At 63.0% G+C, this 16,723-nt stretch overlaps 2 protein-coding genes across 7 annotated transcripts; both read right to left on the bottom strand.

Moving 5' to 3' along the window:
• Positions 1-1,377: 1,377 nt before the first annotated feature.
• On the bottom strand, positions 1,378-2,821 carry Insl3 (insulin like 3). The gene is made up of 2 exons (XM_004873324.4): positions 2,234-2,821; positions 1,378-1,714 (listed from the first exon to the last, which is right to left on the bottom strand). The coding sequence occupies exons 1-2, from the start codon at positions 2,424-2,426 to the stop codon at positions 1,557-1,559; spliced, it is 351 nt and encodes a 116-aa protein (XP_004873381.1). The 5' UTR covers positions 2,427-2,821; the 3' UTR covers positions 1,378-1,556.
• Positions 2,822-4,316: 1,495 nt separating this feature from the next.
• Jak3 (Janus kinase 3) lies at positions 4,317-16,576 on the bottom strand. Of its 6 annotated transcripts, none has more exons than XM_013068714.3 (24): positions 16,511-16,576; positions 14,901-15,096; positions 14,593-14,716; positions 14,287-14,398; positions 14,060-14,205; positions 13,566-13,860; positions 12,782-12,904; positions 12,559-12,716; positions 12,231-12,342; positions 11,880-12,066; positions 11,486-11,604; positions 11,253-11,384; positions 10,905-10,989; positions 10,092-10,219; positions 9,337-9,469; positions 9,046-9,197; positions 8,796-8,946; positions 8,072-8,211; positions 7,810-7,999; positions 7,249-7,373; positions 6,979-7,151; positions 5,919-6,036; positions 5,692-5,802; positions 4,317-4,788 (listed from the first exon to the last, which is right to left on the bottom strand). In XM_013068714.3, the coding sequence occupies exons 2-24, from the start codon at positions 15,082-15,084 to the stop codon at positions 4,681-4,683; spliced, it is 3,306 nt and encodes a 1,101-aa protein (XP_012924168.1). In that variant the 5' UTR covers positions 15,085-15,096; positions 16,511-16,576; the 3' UTR covers positions 4,317-4,680. The 6 variants fall into 6 exon arrangements, 5 of the variants coding, with proteins under 5 accessions (XP_012924168.1, XP_004873384.1, XP_021106832.1 ...); XM_004873327.3 differs by having other exon boundaries at positions 14,901-15,093; XR_002391811.2 differs by lacking the exon at positions 16,511-16,576 and having other exon boundaries at positions 7,011-7,151; positions 14,901-15,334.
• Between the last annotated feature and the right edge of the window lie 147 nt (positions 16,577-16,723).

Genomic DNA, 16,723 nt, shown 5'->3' with positions numbered 1-16,723 from the left:
TCAAGTCCAGCCTGGGCAACTTAGAGAGATCCTGACTCTCTAAATAAAAAGGCCTGGGGATGGAGCTCAGTGCAGAGGCACTGGGTTCAGGCCCCAGTGAGGTCAGGGGAGAGGGATCTGGTCCAAAACTGCCCCAGCAGTAAGAGCTCTGAGTAGCATTAGCCCAGGGGATGGGACAGAGGTGGAGACAGGTGTCAGCTGGGAGGCTGAGTAGCTGGAGCTGCAGGAGGCAACAGACATGGTGTTGGGTGCAGCTGGGTGCTGATCCAGGCACAGGGCATGACACATGCAAAGGCCCTGGGGCCAGGTGAGCTGGCAGCACTTGGGGGTAGCGGTGCCCATGGGCGGAGTGAGGTAATAGGAGGAAGTAAAGAGGACAGGAAGTCACAGGGCCCAGGCCTCGAAGGGACTAGGTAAGGAAGGGGTGCTGGTTTTATAGGCAAAGGAATCTTTGTCAAGTAAATAACATGATTTTTTTAAGCTTTCAGAAGCCTTGCAGCTTCCGTGGGGACTGGGGTAGGGGTCAGGGTGGCAAGACCGAGGCTGTGGGTATGCAGGGCTGAGCTCAGCCTACTGGAGCTCACACACCCTCCGTGGCTCCCCAGTGCCCTGACAGAGTCCCCACGCCCCTGTTCCTGCTCAGCTGGTGTGAATGGTGTCCCCCAAGGATGGCAGCCTGGAACCTCAGACAGGAGCTCATGGGAAAGAGGGTCTCTGCAGATGGAAATCGCAGGTGCGGTGGAGGGGTGGGTGTCCCGGGCTGCCTGGGCCCTGCACCCAGCACCTACTGACCTCACACAAGGATGGGGCAGAGGCCGGAGGGGCGCAGCAGCCAGCCGGGAGCCCTGCAGACTCTCATGGCCACCGGAAGCCCGGAGAGGGGCTGGGGACAATTTCACCTTCATGGTGCTGGAGGGAACCAGCCCAGCCCCCACTTTGACTGCAGACTTGTCCCCAGCACTGTGACAGAGTAAATCCCTGTTGCTGGAAGTCACCCAGCTGGTGACTGTTGTGACCACAGCCCCGGATGTGGATGCAGGGGCCTCACAGTCAAATGCTTCCAAGGGGTCACATCATCCAGTCCCCAGCCTGGCAACAGGAGCAGACAGGGAGAGCGGCGGCTGGGGTAGGGTCAGTGAATGTGACTCTCACTCAGGCCCTGGTGTGTGGTGGCCCATGTTCCTGGGAACTCACAGCGATCCTCCTGCCTCAGCCTCCCGAGTGCTGGGATGCCAGGTGTGTACCCCATGCCAGCCTCTGTATCCTCATGGCCCTCAAGTTGCTATCGGGCTCTTGGGAGGGGCTGCTCATGGCCGGAGGACAAACCCACACTGGGGCCACCCTTGGTTCGTCCCTTTGTCTACAGAAAATAGCAGACACTGCTTACGGATATTTATTTCCAACCGGGGAAGTGGCAGGAAGGGGACTGAGTGGCAGGAAGGCAGGGTGGGGCTCGGGGTCCGGCATCTCTGCAAAACTGCGGGTCCTGGAGTAGTGGGCGCCGCACCCTCCGGTGAGTGGAGTCCCTCAAGTCCCCAGAGGCCGCCTGGGCAGGGTCAGTGGGGACAGAGGCTCAGCAGGTCTTCGTGGGTGCAGCCGGTGAGGCAGCAGTGGTACACGAGGTTGGTGGCCTTCGGGGACAGAGGCTGCCGGTCAGCGACCAGTGCAGTGTCCCCACCAGCCGCCGGCCAGGGAAGTTGTCGCAGATGTTCACCTGGGGACAGAGCGGGGTTCAGCAGGGACAGCGATCCCAGAGGACACCGCCACACCCCGTGCACATACACAGCCAGTCGACACCCCCGAAACACGTTTTTCGAGACAGGGTCTCTGTGTAGTTCAGGCTAGCCTGGAACTCTCAGGGATCGTCCTGCCTCAGCCTCCCAAGTGCTGGGATGACAGGAGTGTGCCACCATGCCCAGCTACTTAATTTTGATTTTTAAATGAAACCCTTTAAGCTGGACATGGTGTCGCACGCCTGTCATCCCAGCACTCTGGGAGGCTGAGACATGAAGTTCACAAATGCAAGCCCAGTCTGGGCGATTTAAGGACTTAGTGAAACCCTGTCTCAAAATTTTACAAACCGGGGAGATCAAAATGTTGACATTTTAGTAAAGAAGGGTCCCAGGGCCTGGGGTGCAGGCGCCCATCCACCCGCCCCTCCCACCATCCCGCCGTGCACACTCGCAGGATTGCACCTGCGCCCAAGCCCCGCGCCCGCCGCCCACCCACTCACGGTCGCTGCCAGTGGCTGGATCGCTTGTCTCGCGGGACCAGCGCGGGCCCCCGCACACGCGCACCAGCGCGCGCAGGAGGTGGCGGCCGCAAAGCCGGTCGCGCGCCTCGGGAGCGCGCGGGGACCCCTGGGCCGGCGCCTGCGTGGGAAGCAGCAGCAGCAACAGCAGCAGCACCAGCGCGCGCAGCTCCATGGTAGCGGCGGCCTGCGCGCCCGAGTTCGGGCTCCCTTTATAGCCCAGCCCGGCTGGGCCTTGGCCGGGAACACTGCGATCCGCGGGGTGGCCTCCGGGTCAAGGGTGGGATTCGGCCGGAGCCTCTCTGGGCTGTGGCTTGGCATGCAGCTGCCCTGCGGAGCACTGCGCAAGGGGTCTCCCGCTGTAGACAGCCGAGCTAGGTGGAAATATTAGGCAGCCGCGTTAGGCAGCCAGACAGGGCTGGGCCCTCGAGGAGTCAGTGCCGAAGATGAAAGCAGCACAACCTGGCTGGAGGTGCATTCGTTGAAGGCCAGGCCTCGAGATATAGAAGCAGTGACCGGGCCTGCGTGCCTCCCTGAGGGAGAGCAGTCCTTTGACGACTAGGGTAAAATCGCCACCGCTTGGTCCAGCAGTCTAGATGGGCGGAGTCATCAGGTGGTGAGGCGGGCACTGTCCGTCTCTTCCTAAAAAGACCCTGCTTCCCCCTTGGATCGGTATTACCTAAGCGATATTCATTTAGTCAGGCTGTATCGCCTTGTTTACTTCTGCATGTGGATTTTTGTAAAGTATTCCCAGGGTTAAGTTAAAATAAAACCAAGGGATATGTTGCAAACAAAAAAAATTACCTAAGCAGCTATATTTACAGTCTTATTGGTTGATCGTAGTTTCGTCCCACATTGTACTCTCCTCGTGACTTTGCTCTATAAAACTTCCAGCGTGAAGTGGGGTCCGCAACAACCCACTTCCGGGTCCCCTCCTGTCTCTCAGGAGCTCTCTGTCTCTCTCTCTCAATGAAATGTTCCCACTCTTAACCTCCGTTGTTTCTTAGAATTCATTCTTCAATTTTGGGAACTATGAGCTCAGCGTATCTGACATCTAGCAGGTTAGGAGTTACATTTATTCCCCCATGTCATCCCCACTCCCCACAACCATTTTAGAGAGGTGAGAACAGCTACTCAGGAGGTTGAGGCAGGAGAATCGACACAAATTCGAGACCAGCCTGGGCTACATAGTGAGCTCAAGGCCAGCTGAAACTGCGTCACAAGACCCTGTCTCAAGAAGCCAAAATAAATACATAAATGGGTGGCAGCCAGATGCAATGGCACACAATCTGTAGTCCCGTCTACTCCACAGGCTGAGGCAGGAGGATCTCAAGTAGGACCCCAGCCTTTGCAAAGCAGCTGAGCAAAACCATGCCCCCCAAAATAACGAGGGGCTGGGTGCAGCTCCACCATGCACAAGGCCCGGCCTGCAGCTCCTATGTGGTGAGAAGGGTCCTAATGGCGTTGTGCCTGTTACTGTACCAACAAGCAGACGGAGGCTCAGAGAGGGAGCCCAGACCTTCCTACAGTCATGGCCCTGAGCTGAGCCAGGGGGTCCGAGCCCCGACCCCAGGGCTGACAGTGTGCCCCCCCCAGCTCCCGACTCAGGGCTTCCCAGGCTGGGCAGGGGCTGGAGGTTCTGAATGAGGCGGATTCATCCCCTCTGTGTGCATCCATCCTCATGGCTCCTTTTTCCCAAAGAGAGAAACTGAGGCTAAGACCAGAGAGCCTGTTGGGTCCTTTCTGGGCTCAGAGCAGAGCAAGGCTTCATCTCCATCTGTCTGTCCCCAGCCTCCTCCCGCAGCCTTGCCCTGTGACCCCCCCCAGAGCACCCTGTTCCATCCACCCGGCCAAGGCTTGTGATCAGTGCTGCCTGGGGTGCAGCCAAGGCCGCAGCTGGACTGGGGGACAGGAGCTCCGGCCTCCAGTGCCCGGCCAAGGCCTCGCCAGCTGCGCCTCCTCCCCCAGCTGCCCTGGGGACCTCACAGCGCCCCCGGATGTTCCCACCACAATCCAACCTATTCCTCCCAGCCACTGCAGCCCAAGTCCAGCCACAAAGCACCACTGGCGTTGCACTTTTATTCACTCAACAAACACACTCTGAGCCCACTCTGTGCCCACTCACACTCAGGCCTCAGCCCAGCCCCCAACGAGTCCCCACATTGGGGGGGACAGACCTGGACACAAACTGCCCCACCCCTAGGGTCGGGGTTGGGTGGGGGCACAGCAGGGATGGGGCACACAAGGGAAAACTGCAAGGACACAACAGCTCATGCTTTGAGGGATGAATAGGAGTCTTCCAGGTTTGTGGTGAGGTCACTGTCCCACGGGGGTCTTTGTGAGGCCCAAGGTCACACTTCTGGGGCCAGAGACAATGAAGAGACCATACCCAGAAAGCAGGCCAGAGAGCCCCAGGTCACATCTGCCCACTACCCCCGGCTTCCGCTCCACAGCGCCTCCAGCTGGGGGCCCAGGGTGCTAAAGGTCGGCCGGTCCTGCGGGCTGGGCGCCCAGCACTGGCTTATGAGCTCTTGGACCTGGGGCAGGAGACAGGAGGTCAGGCCTGAGCAGTCCAGTCCAGCCCACTGGCTTTGGCAGCCCCCATGGCTCCCTAGGACTCTGCTACTGCCCCTGCCCCAGCTCTATCTGCGCGTGGACTCCTCTTCCTCCTGCAGCCCACCCGGCCCCCGACTGCACCCCGTCATTCCCCCCTTCATGTTTTTCAAGGTTTGTTGTTGTTAGCATGCCCCAGCTCTTCTTATTTTTTTATTTAAGACAGTTTCGCTAAGTTGCCCTGGCTGTTGGGAACTTGGGAACTTGCAATCCTCCTGCCTCGGCCTCCCAAGTAGCTGGATGAGAGCGAGCTCCTGCCTGGCTCACTTCTCACACATGAGTGTTTCCAGTGCTTTCTTAGCTTCTACGGGTTACTGGGAGGTGGAGTGGCTGGGTCCCCACACCCAGGACAGGGTCTGGCACACAGCTGGCACTCAGTAACAGTAGAGGCCTCAGTGAAGGACTCTATTTCTTTTGGTTTTTTGAGACAGGGTCTCCCTATAGTCCAGGCTGGCCTCGAACTCCTGGGGATCCTTCTGCCTCAGCCTCATGAATGTTGGGATGACAGATATGCACTACTATGCCCGGCCTGAGTGTGTAAACTTATGAATGAGCAATGGCCTGCCAGACACTGACTCAAGAGTTACAAGTGTGAACCCTAAAACTGCCCCTATTTATGGATCCCCCAGTGGCCCTAATTATTCTGAGCCTCACCCAATAAAATCCTGTCGGTGAGTCTTGAACGCATTTGGGACCCCACACACACACAGGGCGGGAGGGCAGGACCCCCTTTGTCACATGCTCCCACCCAGCTGTCAACAAAGACAAGGGGAGGGGGTCTAGGCCCGGGCACTTGCAGACAGGGAAACTGAGGCAGGCACTCTCACCTCCGCGGGGCAGGCAGCAGGTGCGGGCAGCCTGCGACCCTCGGCCAGCAGCTCCAGCAGGCGGCACAGGGCAGGGGCGTCCCGCTCACAGCCCATCATGCGCAGGAACTCCTGGGGGGACGCGGGGACAGCGTGGGAACCTCACGGGGGACAGCGCGGGGACAGCGGGGGGACAGCAGGGACAGCGTCGCGCTGGGGGCCGGTCCGCGAGGGTACTGGGCACTCACGGCTGAGGGGCTGCAGCCCGGGTCCCCGAAGGTGAAGAGCTCGTACAGCACCACGCCAAAACTCCACACGTCCGACTGGCGCGAGAAGACGTTGTCCGCCAGGGACTCGGGCGCGAACCTGCGATGGGGGGGAGGGAGTCACCGACCCGGCCTCAGTTTCCCGCCCCAGCTGTGGGAGGAGGCGGAGCCAGCCCATAGGGGTAGAAAGTGGGCGGGGCCAGGGTTCGGGTTAGGGTGGGCGGGGCCGGAATTGGGGGCAGGACTATGAAAGGGGGCGGGGAAAGTGTGGTGTGTTGGGCGGGACTATGACTAGAGGGAGGAGGGGCTGGCGGGGGCAATGGGGAGGACCAGCAGGGCTGAGGGCGGGGCTAAAGCTGAAAGAGGAGTGGTGGAGCTGAGTGAAGGGAGGGGCAGAGCTGGAGGAAGGGCGGGGCTAAGGGGCCAGGGCAGTGAGGGGTGGGGCTAGGGGTGGGGCTATGGCTAGGGGTGGGGCTATGGCTAGGGACAGAACTGCGGTTAGAGGCGGGACTAGGGCTGGGCCGGCGGGGGGGAGGGGGGGCACAGGGAGGAGGGGTTGAGCAAGCAGTGAGGATGAGGAGTTCCAGCAGGGCAGATGGAAACTGGACCCAGGCCAGAGGCGGAGCCGGCTAGAGGTGAGGCCAGTGGTGAGTAGTGGGTGGAGACATGGCAAGGCGGGGCAGGGCCTCCAAGTGGGTGGAGCGGTATCAGGGAGGTGAAGGGGTGGGGCAAGTCCTAGGTGTGGGTGTGGCTAGGCCTAGGGGCGGGGTGGGGACAATGGGGAGGAGTGGCTAACCCAGGAGGGAGAATAGGCAGGGCTAAGGGAAGGACTAAAATGAGGCGGGGTCGGACAACAGGAGGGGGCGTGTCCAGCGGTGGGCGGGGGCACCCGTGGGCGTGGCGAGGCCTGGGCAGTGGAGCGGAAGATGGAGTAAGGGGCCAGAGCTGAAAGGAGGCCGACGGGGCGGGGCCGACGGGGCGGGGCCGGGTGCTGGGGGCGGGGCCGGGCGCTGTGGACGGGGCAGGCAGGGCGGGCGCGCACCAGAAGATGGGGCTCTGGCCCGGCTCGCGCACCACGTAGTAGTCCTTGTCGAGCGGCAGCAGCTTGGCAAGCCCGAAGTCGGCGATCTTGACGTGCGTCTCGCTCTCCACCAGGATGTTGCGCGCGGCCAGGTCCCGGTGCACACAGCGACAGGCGCCCAGGTACTCCATGCCCTGGGGGGCGGGCGGGCGACACGCACTCAGGGGGCGCTCCGGACCTGCGGATCCGCCTGCCCGTCCTCCGTCCTCTGCGCCCACCACGCCCGCTCACCTTGCAGATCTGCGTGGCGAAGAGCAGCAGGCGGCCCGCGTCCAGGCGCGGGCGGTGGCGCCGCAGGAAGTCGCGCAGGCAGCCGCAAGGTAGGTACTCCATCACCAGGCGCAGGCTCTGCCGGCCTGCGGGGCCGCAGCCAGGGCTCAGGGGGCGGGACCCGACCCGACCCGACCCGACCCGACCCTCCCCTCCCCTCCCCTCCCCGGAGCCGCGCAGAGGCCCTGCACGCCCAGGCTGAGGCAGGAGAATGTCCTCCAGCTCTGGGCCAGACAGGTGGCCAGGGCTAGTGAGTTCGAGGCAGCCTAGACTACATGGCGAGACCTTGTCTGAAAAGCCACCCCCTCACCCCCGTAAAACAGCCAGGCATGGTGGGGCACGCCTGTCATCCCACCGCTCAGGAGGCTGAGGCAGGAGGATCTCCTCGAGTTCAAGGCCAGCCTGAGCTACATAGCAAGACCCTGTCTGAAAAATCCGAAGAGTTGCCCAGCCAGGATTGAACCCGTGCCGGGCAGGTGTCCCAGCCCCCCGGGACAGGGCCCCCCGGGGATCGGGGCTCACCGGGGCCATAGCTGACGCCACGGTACTTGACGATGAACTCGCTTTGCAGCGCCTTGAGGATCTGCACCTCCCGCTGGAAGTCCCTCTGCTGGTCCGGCCCGCTGTGCTGCAGCTGCTTCACGGCCACCAGGGCGCCCGTGTTGTCCCCCAGCGGGTCGTAGCGGCACAGCTCCACGCTGCCGAAGTTGCCCTGGGGACGGAGGCGGCCGCGAGTCCGTGCTGCCCAGCCGAACCCAACCAGCCCGGCGCCCAGCGGCCTCACCTTGCCCAACTGCGAGATGTACTTGAGGTGCCGCTCCTCGAAGATCGTGGGGTCCTGGCCCGCGTATTGCTGGGCGCCGCTCCAGGGCCCGTCCCGGGGCGCCAGGGCGCCGGGCGTGGGGTCGGAGAGAAGCTCGTAATCTGCGGCACAGGCGGGCAGCACGGTCGGTCCCGGCCCTGGTCCGGAGCCGACCTGCTATGTGACCTCGGCTGCGCACTTTCCTCTGTGCGTGACAGTCAGGCCGTGTGAGCAGAGGGCGCCTGGTGGGCCAGGAAGAAGGCAAAGCAGCCTCCTTGAGCAGTGCACACCCTGTGCAATTGTACAGGGCTGCAGACATGGGGAACACAGTGACTGTGGTCCTGTGGCTGAGCTGTGGGTGTGAGGGGCTAGGTGGCTGCTGTCCCATGCGTGGGCAGCTAGCTCAGCGAGCCCCGCCCTCCCTCTTATCTGCAGGGGACCCACCGGGAACCCAAGCCAGGGGTTGGGTTCGAGGCCAGCCCGGACTACTTGGTAAGATCCTGTCTTGAAAAAGAAGAAACGGGGGGAGGGAAGGGGAGGGGGAGGGGAGGGGAGGAGGAGGAGGAGGACGAGAAAATAAAATCTTTCCCAGACTGGAGGTGTTGCTCGGTATGGAGACCCCGGGTTCGGTTCTCAGAGCTAGGATGAAGGACCCCAGATAGCGGAGACCCTGGCCACGCCCCCACCCCGGCCACGCCCCCGCCACCTGAGGTGCTGAGGCTGTTGAGGTCCCGGATGACCGCGCGGAAGCTCGGCCTGCGGCCCGGCTCGTAGTCCATGCACTGGCGGATCAGTGCGGCCAGCTCCGCCCACCGGGGCGCGGGCAGCTGCCGCCGCTCCTCGTAGAACCTGAGTTTCTGAGGCGCGGAGACAGCGCGGTCACCGCCGCCCTCGGGAGCCCCGCCCCGCCGCCCCGCTGGACTGGGCACTCGAAGCCCACGCGGGGCCCCTCTGACCTCGGCGGGCTCCAGCGCGCGGGTGGGCATGGGGGCCCCGCTGAAGACCTCCCAGACCGTGGCTCCAAAGCCCCACTTGTCCGCCTCCAGGCCAAGCATCCGGGCCTCGTCCAGACACTCGGGGGCCACCCAGGGGATCCTGTCGGTCAGCACTGAGGGGCAGGAACGGGTCAGGGGCACGACAGAGGCCTCTGTCCTCCCAGTGGCTCGGCGTGGCCATGGCAGCCAGGGTTTGATGAACGGATACTCTGCCGAACTCCTATACACCCTGCAAAGCCCCCCGACACTCACTCTCCAGGCTCAGCACAGTGGGGCTGACGCCAGGGTCGCTGAGCTTGATAAACGGCGGGCTCCCATCAGCACCCTCCCGGGCCAGCAGCACCTTCCGAGCTGAGACGTTGCCATGAGGGAGGCCTTTGTCCTCCTACAGGGAAGTGCCGAGGAGGATTTGGTGGAAGAGCTGATGTCTAACAGACTCCTACACCCCCCTCAAAGTCCACCTGGTACTGCCCAGGAGTACTTCAGCCCTTCCCTGGCATCCTGGCTCACCTGTGCTCACCTGGCCTTGTCCTTTCCCTTCTCAGGGGCAGCCCTCCCCTCTACAGCTCCCCACGACCTCCAGGAATCGAAGCTTCTGAGCCTTGCATTCGAGGGTCCCACTCACACTTCTCATGAGCCCCATCCTGGGCTCCTGCCAACCGAGCTGCCCGCCAGGCTTAGGCTGTGCAACACACTCTGCAGCCTGTGGCCCCTGCCTCGGCTGTGCCTCTGTCTGACAGACCGTCCACTGCGCCTCTTGCTCAACTCCTACACAAATGTCAAAGCCCCAACTCCAATGTGCCCTCTTTGGGGAAGCCTTGCCCCCTTGCCCAGGCCTCACTCACTCCTCCCCTGACATCCATGGATGACCAGTTGCCTGCTTCCAGTGCTGGCACATTCTGGCTCCTTCATTCTAAAATTCCCTCCCCTTCTTCCTTACCAAACTCCTAGCCATGCTACAGAGCCCACACTCCATTCCCCCTATACCCAGGCAGAGGAGCACTCACCAAATAGTTGAGGGCGCAGGCCAGCTGCTTAGTCACCTGCAGCTTCCAGCTGGCGGGCACCAGGTGGCCGCGCTTGAGCAGGTAGGTGTCAATGGCGCCTAGGGCTACGAGCTCCTGCACTATGATGCCTGGCATGCAAGGGGGTGGGAGGGCCATCTCAGGTCCCGCAGTGACTGCCCCTCCCTGTGCCCTCCCTGTCCCCAGGTGGGTGAGGGCACCTTGTGTCTCACCCACATTAAACAACTGAGAGCAAAGCGATGAGACCACGGCTCAGAGCGGTTGTGTGGCCCATGCCAAGATGCAGAGGAACTCACACACAGGTGGGCACGAGGTGTGGCTGATGCTGCCCCCTTTCCAAGTCCCCGACCCAGTGCTCCCCCTCTGGGGAAGACTTTGGAACTGCCTGGTGTGGCCCGGGATGTGCAACACATGTTCTAGCCTGCTGGTCTTTCCTCAGGGTGTTTCTCATCTTGCTGGACTCCTACTCAAATATCAAAGCCCCAATTCCAATGTGCCCTCTTTGGGGGAACACCTTTCCCCTGCTCAGCCTTCCCTCACTCCTCCCCCTGACATCCACTGATGACCAGTTATCCCCTTCCAGTGCTCTCACACTTCGGAGCCGGTACATACGCTGTTTCTTCATCCAAAATGACCTCCTTTCACCCCCTATCAAACTCCTATGGATGCTACAGAGCCCACCCTTCCTTACCCATCCCACAGAGGAAGCCACCCCTAGGGATGGACACAGCCATTGGGAGGTAGAAGGGGCAGCCAGAGCTCGGGGGAGGTAGGGGTGGGGTCCGGGGATCTCACTGTCTCCAGCCATGCACACGCCATGCAGCAACACGAGATGCGGGTAGGACACCTGGCTCATCAAACTGGCTGCTTCCAGGAAGGACTGGCAGGAGGAAGATGTGTGCATCCCAAGAGGTCACACAGCCCTCAGCCTGTGTCCCTCACAGATGGGTCTGTTTCTTCTGAGGTCCTGGGGATTGAGCCCAGGCCCTTTTCATTGAGCTGCATCCCTACCCATTATATTTCTTTTATTTTGAGACCAGGTCTAAGTGGCCAAGGCTGGGCTGTAACTTGGGACCCTCCCGCCTCGGCCTCCTGGGGAGCCGGAAGCACAGTCCCTGCCCCCACACCGGGCTCCGCCCTAACCTCCACAAAGCTCCTGTGCTCCACGTCCAGCACCTTCAGCAGCACCTCGGTCTCCAGGGCCTCCCCGTCCACGCACTCGTGGCGACAGCCTCGGTAAATCTTGGTGAAGGAGCCATGGCCCAGGTTCTCGTGCTGCCAGGGCGGGGACAGCAGGACAGCCGGTGAGGGCTCCGGCTCACAGGCGGGGAAACAGAGGCCACAGAAGTCCTGGGCAGGCCCGCGCCCGGCCGTACCCGCTGCAGGCTCGGCGGAGGGATCTTGTGGAAGGTCAGCTGGCTCAGCACTGGGAGCTGCGCGTGCGCCGTGGTGGCCGGGCCGCAGCCTCTCCGCACCACGATCAGGTTGGACTTCTCTGGGGCACAGAGTGCGGAGGTCAGAGGCGAAGGGTCCCCGAGAGCCTATGTGCTCCCCGGCTTAGTTTGGGGACCCCAGAAGTTGACCCTGAACTGTAGGCTCCATGGAGCTGTCCCTTCCGATAGCGAAATCCTCCCAGCTGCGCCTGGGCCCAGCTGTACCTGAAGCCCATCAGGAAATCACATTTTTCTCCCCTAAAGCACCTTGACCTGCAGTGTCTGTCCCTCGCCACCACCCAGGAGCTGTCACAGACGCGGAAAGTCAGGGCTGCACCTTTGGGCGTGGGGGCACAGCAGGTGGTGAGGCTCAGGGCCGCGCCGTCCACGTGCAGCCCGCCCTCGCGGCAGGCGGACAGGAGCTCCCTGAGGCTGCCGTGCGGCTGGCTGAGGCCAACCAGGCAGAAGCTCCCAGTGGGGTCCCGGCGGATGAGGCAGCCCTTGTAGTCGGGGCCCATGGGTGTCTGCAAGGGAGGGGCCCCTAAGTGGCGGCTTGGGATTGAATTTGAGATCTTCCTGCCTCAGCCTCCTAAGTAGCCACGATTCCAGGCCTGTGACACCACTGGAGCAGCACGCACTCCAGGAAGCCCCCTCCCCCCCGGCCCCCTGACCCCAGAGGGGAACCAACTTGGACACAGGCCGTGAGCAGAAAGCTGTCAAAGTCCTGAGGGCTGCGGCGGAGCACGTAGGTGCCCGGGACTGAGCCCCGGGCCTTCAACTTGTGGATGGCGAAGTCCAGGCTGCAGGGAGGGCGGGAGGGAAGGGAGAGCAGAGACAGGGAGGGAGGTGGAGGCAGACAGGCAGGGCCGGGCCTCGGTCTGAATTCCGGTCCCTCTGCAGCCTGGGACCCAGCCCCGGCGACCTCGGCCCCTCTCCCCCGGTCTCCGCCTGCCTCAGCCTCCCCAGTCCCGGCTGCGATCTGAGCGCCTGACCCACGGCCTAGGCTCTGTCCTTACGTGATGGGGCCGTGGCAGTGCTCAGCCACCTCCTCCAGCAGCCGCGGGGGCGCCACCTCCTTGCAGAAGAAGTGTCGCGGGTCGCACGTCAGGCGGAAGTAGCCGTCCACGAGCGCCACGAAGGACAGCGCGGCGGGCAGCGCTGGGAACTCGGCCTCCTGCGGGGACGCGGTCAGCGTGCGCGGGGCGGCCCTCCCCACCCGGGCGGGGGTCCCGCACCCACCAGGATCTGGTTGTCGGCGCGCGTGACGGTGACCAGGCGGTGCTCGCCGGCCGGGCCCGCGCGTGGGGCCTGCTTGACGCTGACGTCCACAATCTCGGGGAAGTCGCAGAACTGCTGGAAGGGCTGGGGGGGGGGGGCCGCTACTCGCCCTGGCCACGCCCAGCAGCCGGGCCACGCCCCCTCACTCCTCCCCACCCTCCCAGGCCACGCCCTGGGCCCACCCATCCCCCCCACCCTAACGGGCCACGCCCCAGACCCGCCCACTCCTCCCTCACGCCTGACAGGCCACGCTCCAGTACGCCCACTTCCTCCCCTGGACACACCAAACACACCCACTCTCTGGACCACCTCTGCCAGGCCCACCTCCCATGCCCCAGACAGGCCCACTCTTCCCACCTCCCCTACAGAACCCCGCCTTGGGGTCCCAACCCCTTGGAGCCCCGCCCTCTCCTCTTAGCCCCGCCCACCGCATAGCCCCTCCCCTTCCCAGTCACGCCCCTTCCTCCTGCCCCGCCCTGAACATCGCCCTGTTTGCCACTCCCTCTCCACTAGACCACGCCCCCTCAAGCACCTCCACCATTGTTCCCTCCCCTTCTAAGCCCCTCCCATTTCCACTCCCGGCACCGCCTTTGAACCCCGTCCCCTCAGTCTCCTCCTTCATCGAGCCACACCCTACGTTAAGCACCGCCCATTTTGCTGCTCCCTCCACGTTTGGCCGCACCCCTTCCCAGCCACACCCACTTCTCGTCGTGCTCCCTCGGGGCCCTGCCCCACGCCTGCGTACCTCGTGCTCCCTGGGGCTCCAGGCTATGCCGCTGCCCCCGGCCACTTGGAGCAGCCCGCGTGCGTCCTGGCCGCTCGCTGTCCACGGGAGCCCCACGCAGAAGGTCTCCGTGGCCTGGGCTGGGTCCAGCCGCTCCAGGTCCAAGATGTACTTGGCCATGAGTGAGTGCCGGTCGGCCTGGCAGGCGGCCACGCGGTGCAGGGCGCGGCGCACCGTCCTGCGGATGCGCTTGCGCGTCAGGAAGCTCAGGCCCTGGATGAGGTCGCGCAGGCCGCGGGGTAGGCAGGACTTGTAGCTGCGGTGGACCCGGCCTCAGGTCAGGGTGTGGATCAGGGGGCCGTGGCTTTCGCAGGGATGGGCACGCGGGGCAAGGGCCGGGGACAGCGCGAGAGGGATGCCGCGCACTGTGGGGGGGGGGTGCGCGGGGCCCTGCGCGTCGGGGGGCCTGGGTTACGCGTCGTGGCGCCCACAGGGCAGACCCGCTCGGGCCCCACCTGACAGTGCGCAGCACCTCCTGTGGCGTCCGGCCCTGCTCACGGGCCATCCGGGCCAGGTCCAGGACGGCCAGGCTGAGGCATTCGCCCTGCTCCTTGAGCCCGAGGCCCACAGCGAGGCGCCCGCTCACCAGGTCGCTGCGGTGCTGGGATGGGAGAGGCCACGGGGAGGGTCACCCAGAGCCCCGCCCAACTGTGAGCCCCGATGTTGCCCCGTGGACCCTCACCTGGAAGAAGAGGTGTTCCAGGACAGGCAGGTCAACAATGGCGCTGGCCAGGTCCTTTCGGAGCCCGAAGCGGTGACATTTCTCCAGCCCAAACCAGCTGGGGAAGTAAAACCTGGGGCAGGGGGCCCCGGGGTGAGGGTGGCACCTGGGGTGGCAGGCGCTGCCACGGCTTGCTGTATGACCTGTGGAAGGTGACCCACCCACTCTGGCCTCAGCATCCCATCTGTGTAATGGGCATTGAGAATGCTGTCGAGGTGCGGGGGCATGAGAATGTGGGGTGACCCCTGGAGGCGGGGTACTTCCTACCGGAGCCTGTAGACCAAGATTTGCGTGCCCAAGTCCTCCACGGAGAAGATGTGGCTTGGGGGGAACCAGCAAGACAGGTCCTCCGAGGCCAGTGCGAAGAGAGAGTGGTACACAGGCAGGATGCCTACCGAGATGCCCATCAGCTCCCTCCTGGACCACAATATGTACTCCTAGGCCTCAACTTCTCACCCTCCTCCTGAGCAAACTCCTACACATCCCTCAAAACCCCAGCTGCAATCCCCACTCCCAAACTAGTCCCCCCACAGTTCTGTCTTTCCCTCTGGCTCAGTCCTTAGGGATCTACTGACCACTGGCCTTGGCAGCTCGCACACACAGCTCCTCAGCTAAGTGGTCCCCATAGGAGAAGGACAGGCGCTGGGTGGGGCCAGGCCCCCGAGGAGGCAGCAGCACATGCAGGGCCCCGGCCTCTGAGGATGAGAGGCTGCAGGAGCGCTGAGAGATCAGGGGCGTCTCCTCACTCGGGGGCACCATGAATGCAACCTGCTGGGACCCAGAGAGCAGAGACAGAGATGAGGACACGCAGGAGGGGCTGAGTGTGCAGGAAAAGTGAGGCACCCTGGTCCCCATGTTATTGACAGTGCCAGGGCAGACATCACCAGCTGACCACAGCTCCAGTCCGCCTGACACCTCCACGTCTCCCTGGCAGCCAGCCCATCCCACCCAAGGCAGGAATGAGCAGTTGATCACAGATCCACCAATTTCCCCGACCAGGAACGGAAAAGGTTGGTGCTGGCTTGTGTCTATGGGGGTTTAGAGGGACAGGGGTGGGAGTGGCTGTCACCGCTGGCCCGTCTGAGGCTGGGGCTGTGTGATGTGTGGCCTGGGCAACTTACGGAGAGCCTGTCTCAAAATAAAAAATAAATACAGCTAGGGCGAGGTCCTGAGTTCAGTCCCCAGTATAGCAAAACAAAATTTTAAAACCATGTTCCGAAACACCCAGCACACACTGGGTTGGGGTGGGACACAGTATTTTTTTGGTTTTTTGAGACAGAGTCTCTCTGTGTAGTTCAGGCTGGCTTTGAACTCACTATGTAGCCCAAACTGGGCTCGAACTCACAGCGATCCTCCGGCCTCAGCCTCCTGAGTGCTGGGATGGCAAGTGCACCCCCCCCCAGCTTGACACACAGGACTGATGTTTTAGCAAACCTGGAATATGAGCACCCTGCTGGTGGTGGGGAAAGACCTCAGACTCTGGTTCAAATCCCAGCCCCACCAATTTCCAGCATCCCAAGGACCCTCGGGACCCACTTCTGCAGCCGTGCAGGGGGCGACTCCCCTCCCTCGCAGAGGTGGCTGCCTGCGCACATCCCAGGATCCAAGTGTCACTGCGGCTAATCCGAGTGACTTCGTGTAACCCTCGGCCAGGGTTCAGGAAACGCCTGTTAACCCAGACAGGAAGGAGGGTGGGGAGGGGGCCCCGGAGGACCCAGGGGCTGCGCCACTGGGCCACGCCCCCAGCGCTTTAACTCTGAGTATGGATCTCAGTAAATTAGTAAATTGCCCAGGCTGGGCTTGAAATTTTGATCCTCCTGCCTCAGCCTCCTAAGTAGCTGGGAGTACAGGTCTCCACCACCATCCCCAGCAAGAAACATGATTATTATTTCTAGTAATAGTGAAAGTGAGAAAGAAAGAGTCCCTGGCCCTCTGCTCCGGCCCAGGATCCTAGGTAGGGGCTGGGAACTGCGGTCCCCGGAGGAGGCAGCCCATGACGCATGCGCAGGGCTGGTCCCGGTGCATGGCTGGGATCCGGGGTTCCTGTTCAGGGGCTCAGAACCAAGACCCAGAGAAGGGCTGAGGGACCCCAGGACCCTCCACCAGCCCTGCCGTCCCCAGCTACCATGCGTCCCCTCGCCCCCCAGTGCCTGGCCAGAGTCGCGGGGCCCCCACCAGCTCCTACCTGGCATGAGGGACCCTGGGCCGAAGACAGGAAGGCAGGCTGGGAGGCAACGACAGGAAAGTCCCGCTGCTGCCTTCCTGTGCGGGCCCCTCAACTTCCTGAGCGCTGTCATTTACCAAAAGTCAGGCCCACTGGGGGTGGAAGGCAACAGGGCCCAGCCAGGGAGGGGCGGCTCAGGCAAGGGGTGACAGCAGGGATGGGGGCCTGGCCCCA

This window comes from Heterocephalus glaber, unplaced genomic scaffold (genome assembly GCF_053883595.1).
Source record: "Heterocephalus glaber isolate CG9 unplaced genomic scaffold, H.glaber_assembly_v1.0 deba00001761, whole genome shotgun sequence".
Lineage (NCBI taxonomy): Eukaryota > Metazoa > Chordata > Mammalia > Rodentia > Bathyergidae > Heterocephalus > Heterocephalus glaber.
Note: the sequence above shows the minus strand (reverse complement) of the source record. Positions and strands in the feature narration are given on the sequence as shown.

Bases quoted from the DNA above. Each gene is read 5' to 3' on its own strand.
- Insl3 (XM_004873324.4), bottom strand. From the start codon at position 2,426: ATGGAGCTGCGCGCGCTGGTGCTGCTGCTGTTGCTGCTGCTGCTTCCC. The intron at 1,715-2,233 runs GTGAGTGGGTGG...CTCTGTCCCCAG, and splicing joins TCCAGCCACTGGCAGCGACC to GTGAACATCTGCGACAACTT.
- Jak3 (XM_021251173.2), bottom strand. From the start codon at position 15,180: ATGGGGACCAGGGTGCCTCACTTTTCCTGCACACTCAGCCCCTCCTGC. The intron at 10,990-11,252 runs GTTAGGGCGGAG...TCCTCCTGCCAG, and splicing joins AGCACAGGAGCTTTGTGGAG to TCCTTCCTGGAAGCAGCCAG. The intron at 9,470-10,091 runs GTGAGTGCTCCT...ACTTCCCTGTAG, and splicing joins CCTGCGCCCTCAACTATTTG to GAGGACAAAGGCCTCCCTCA.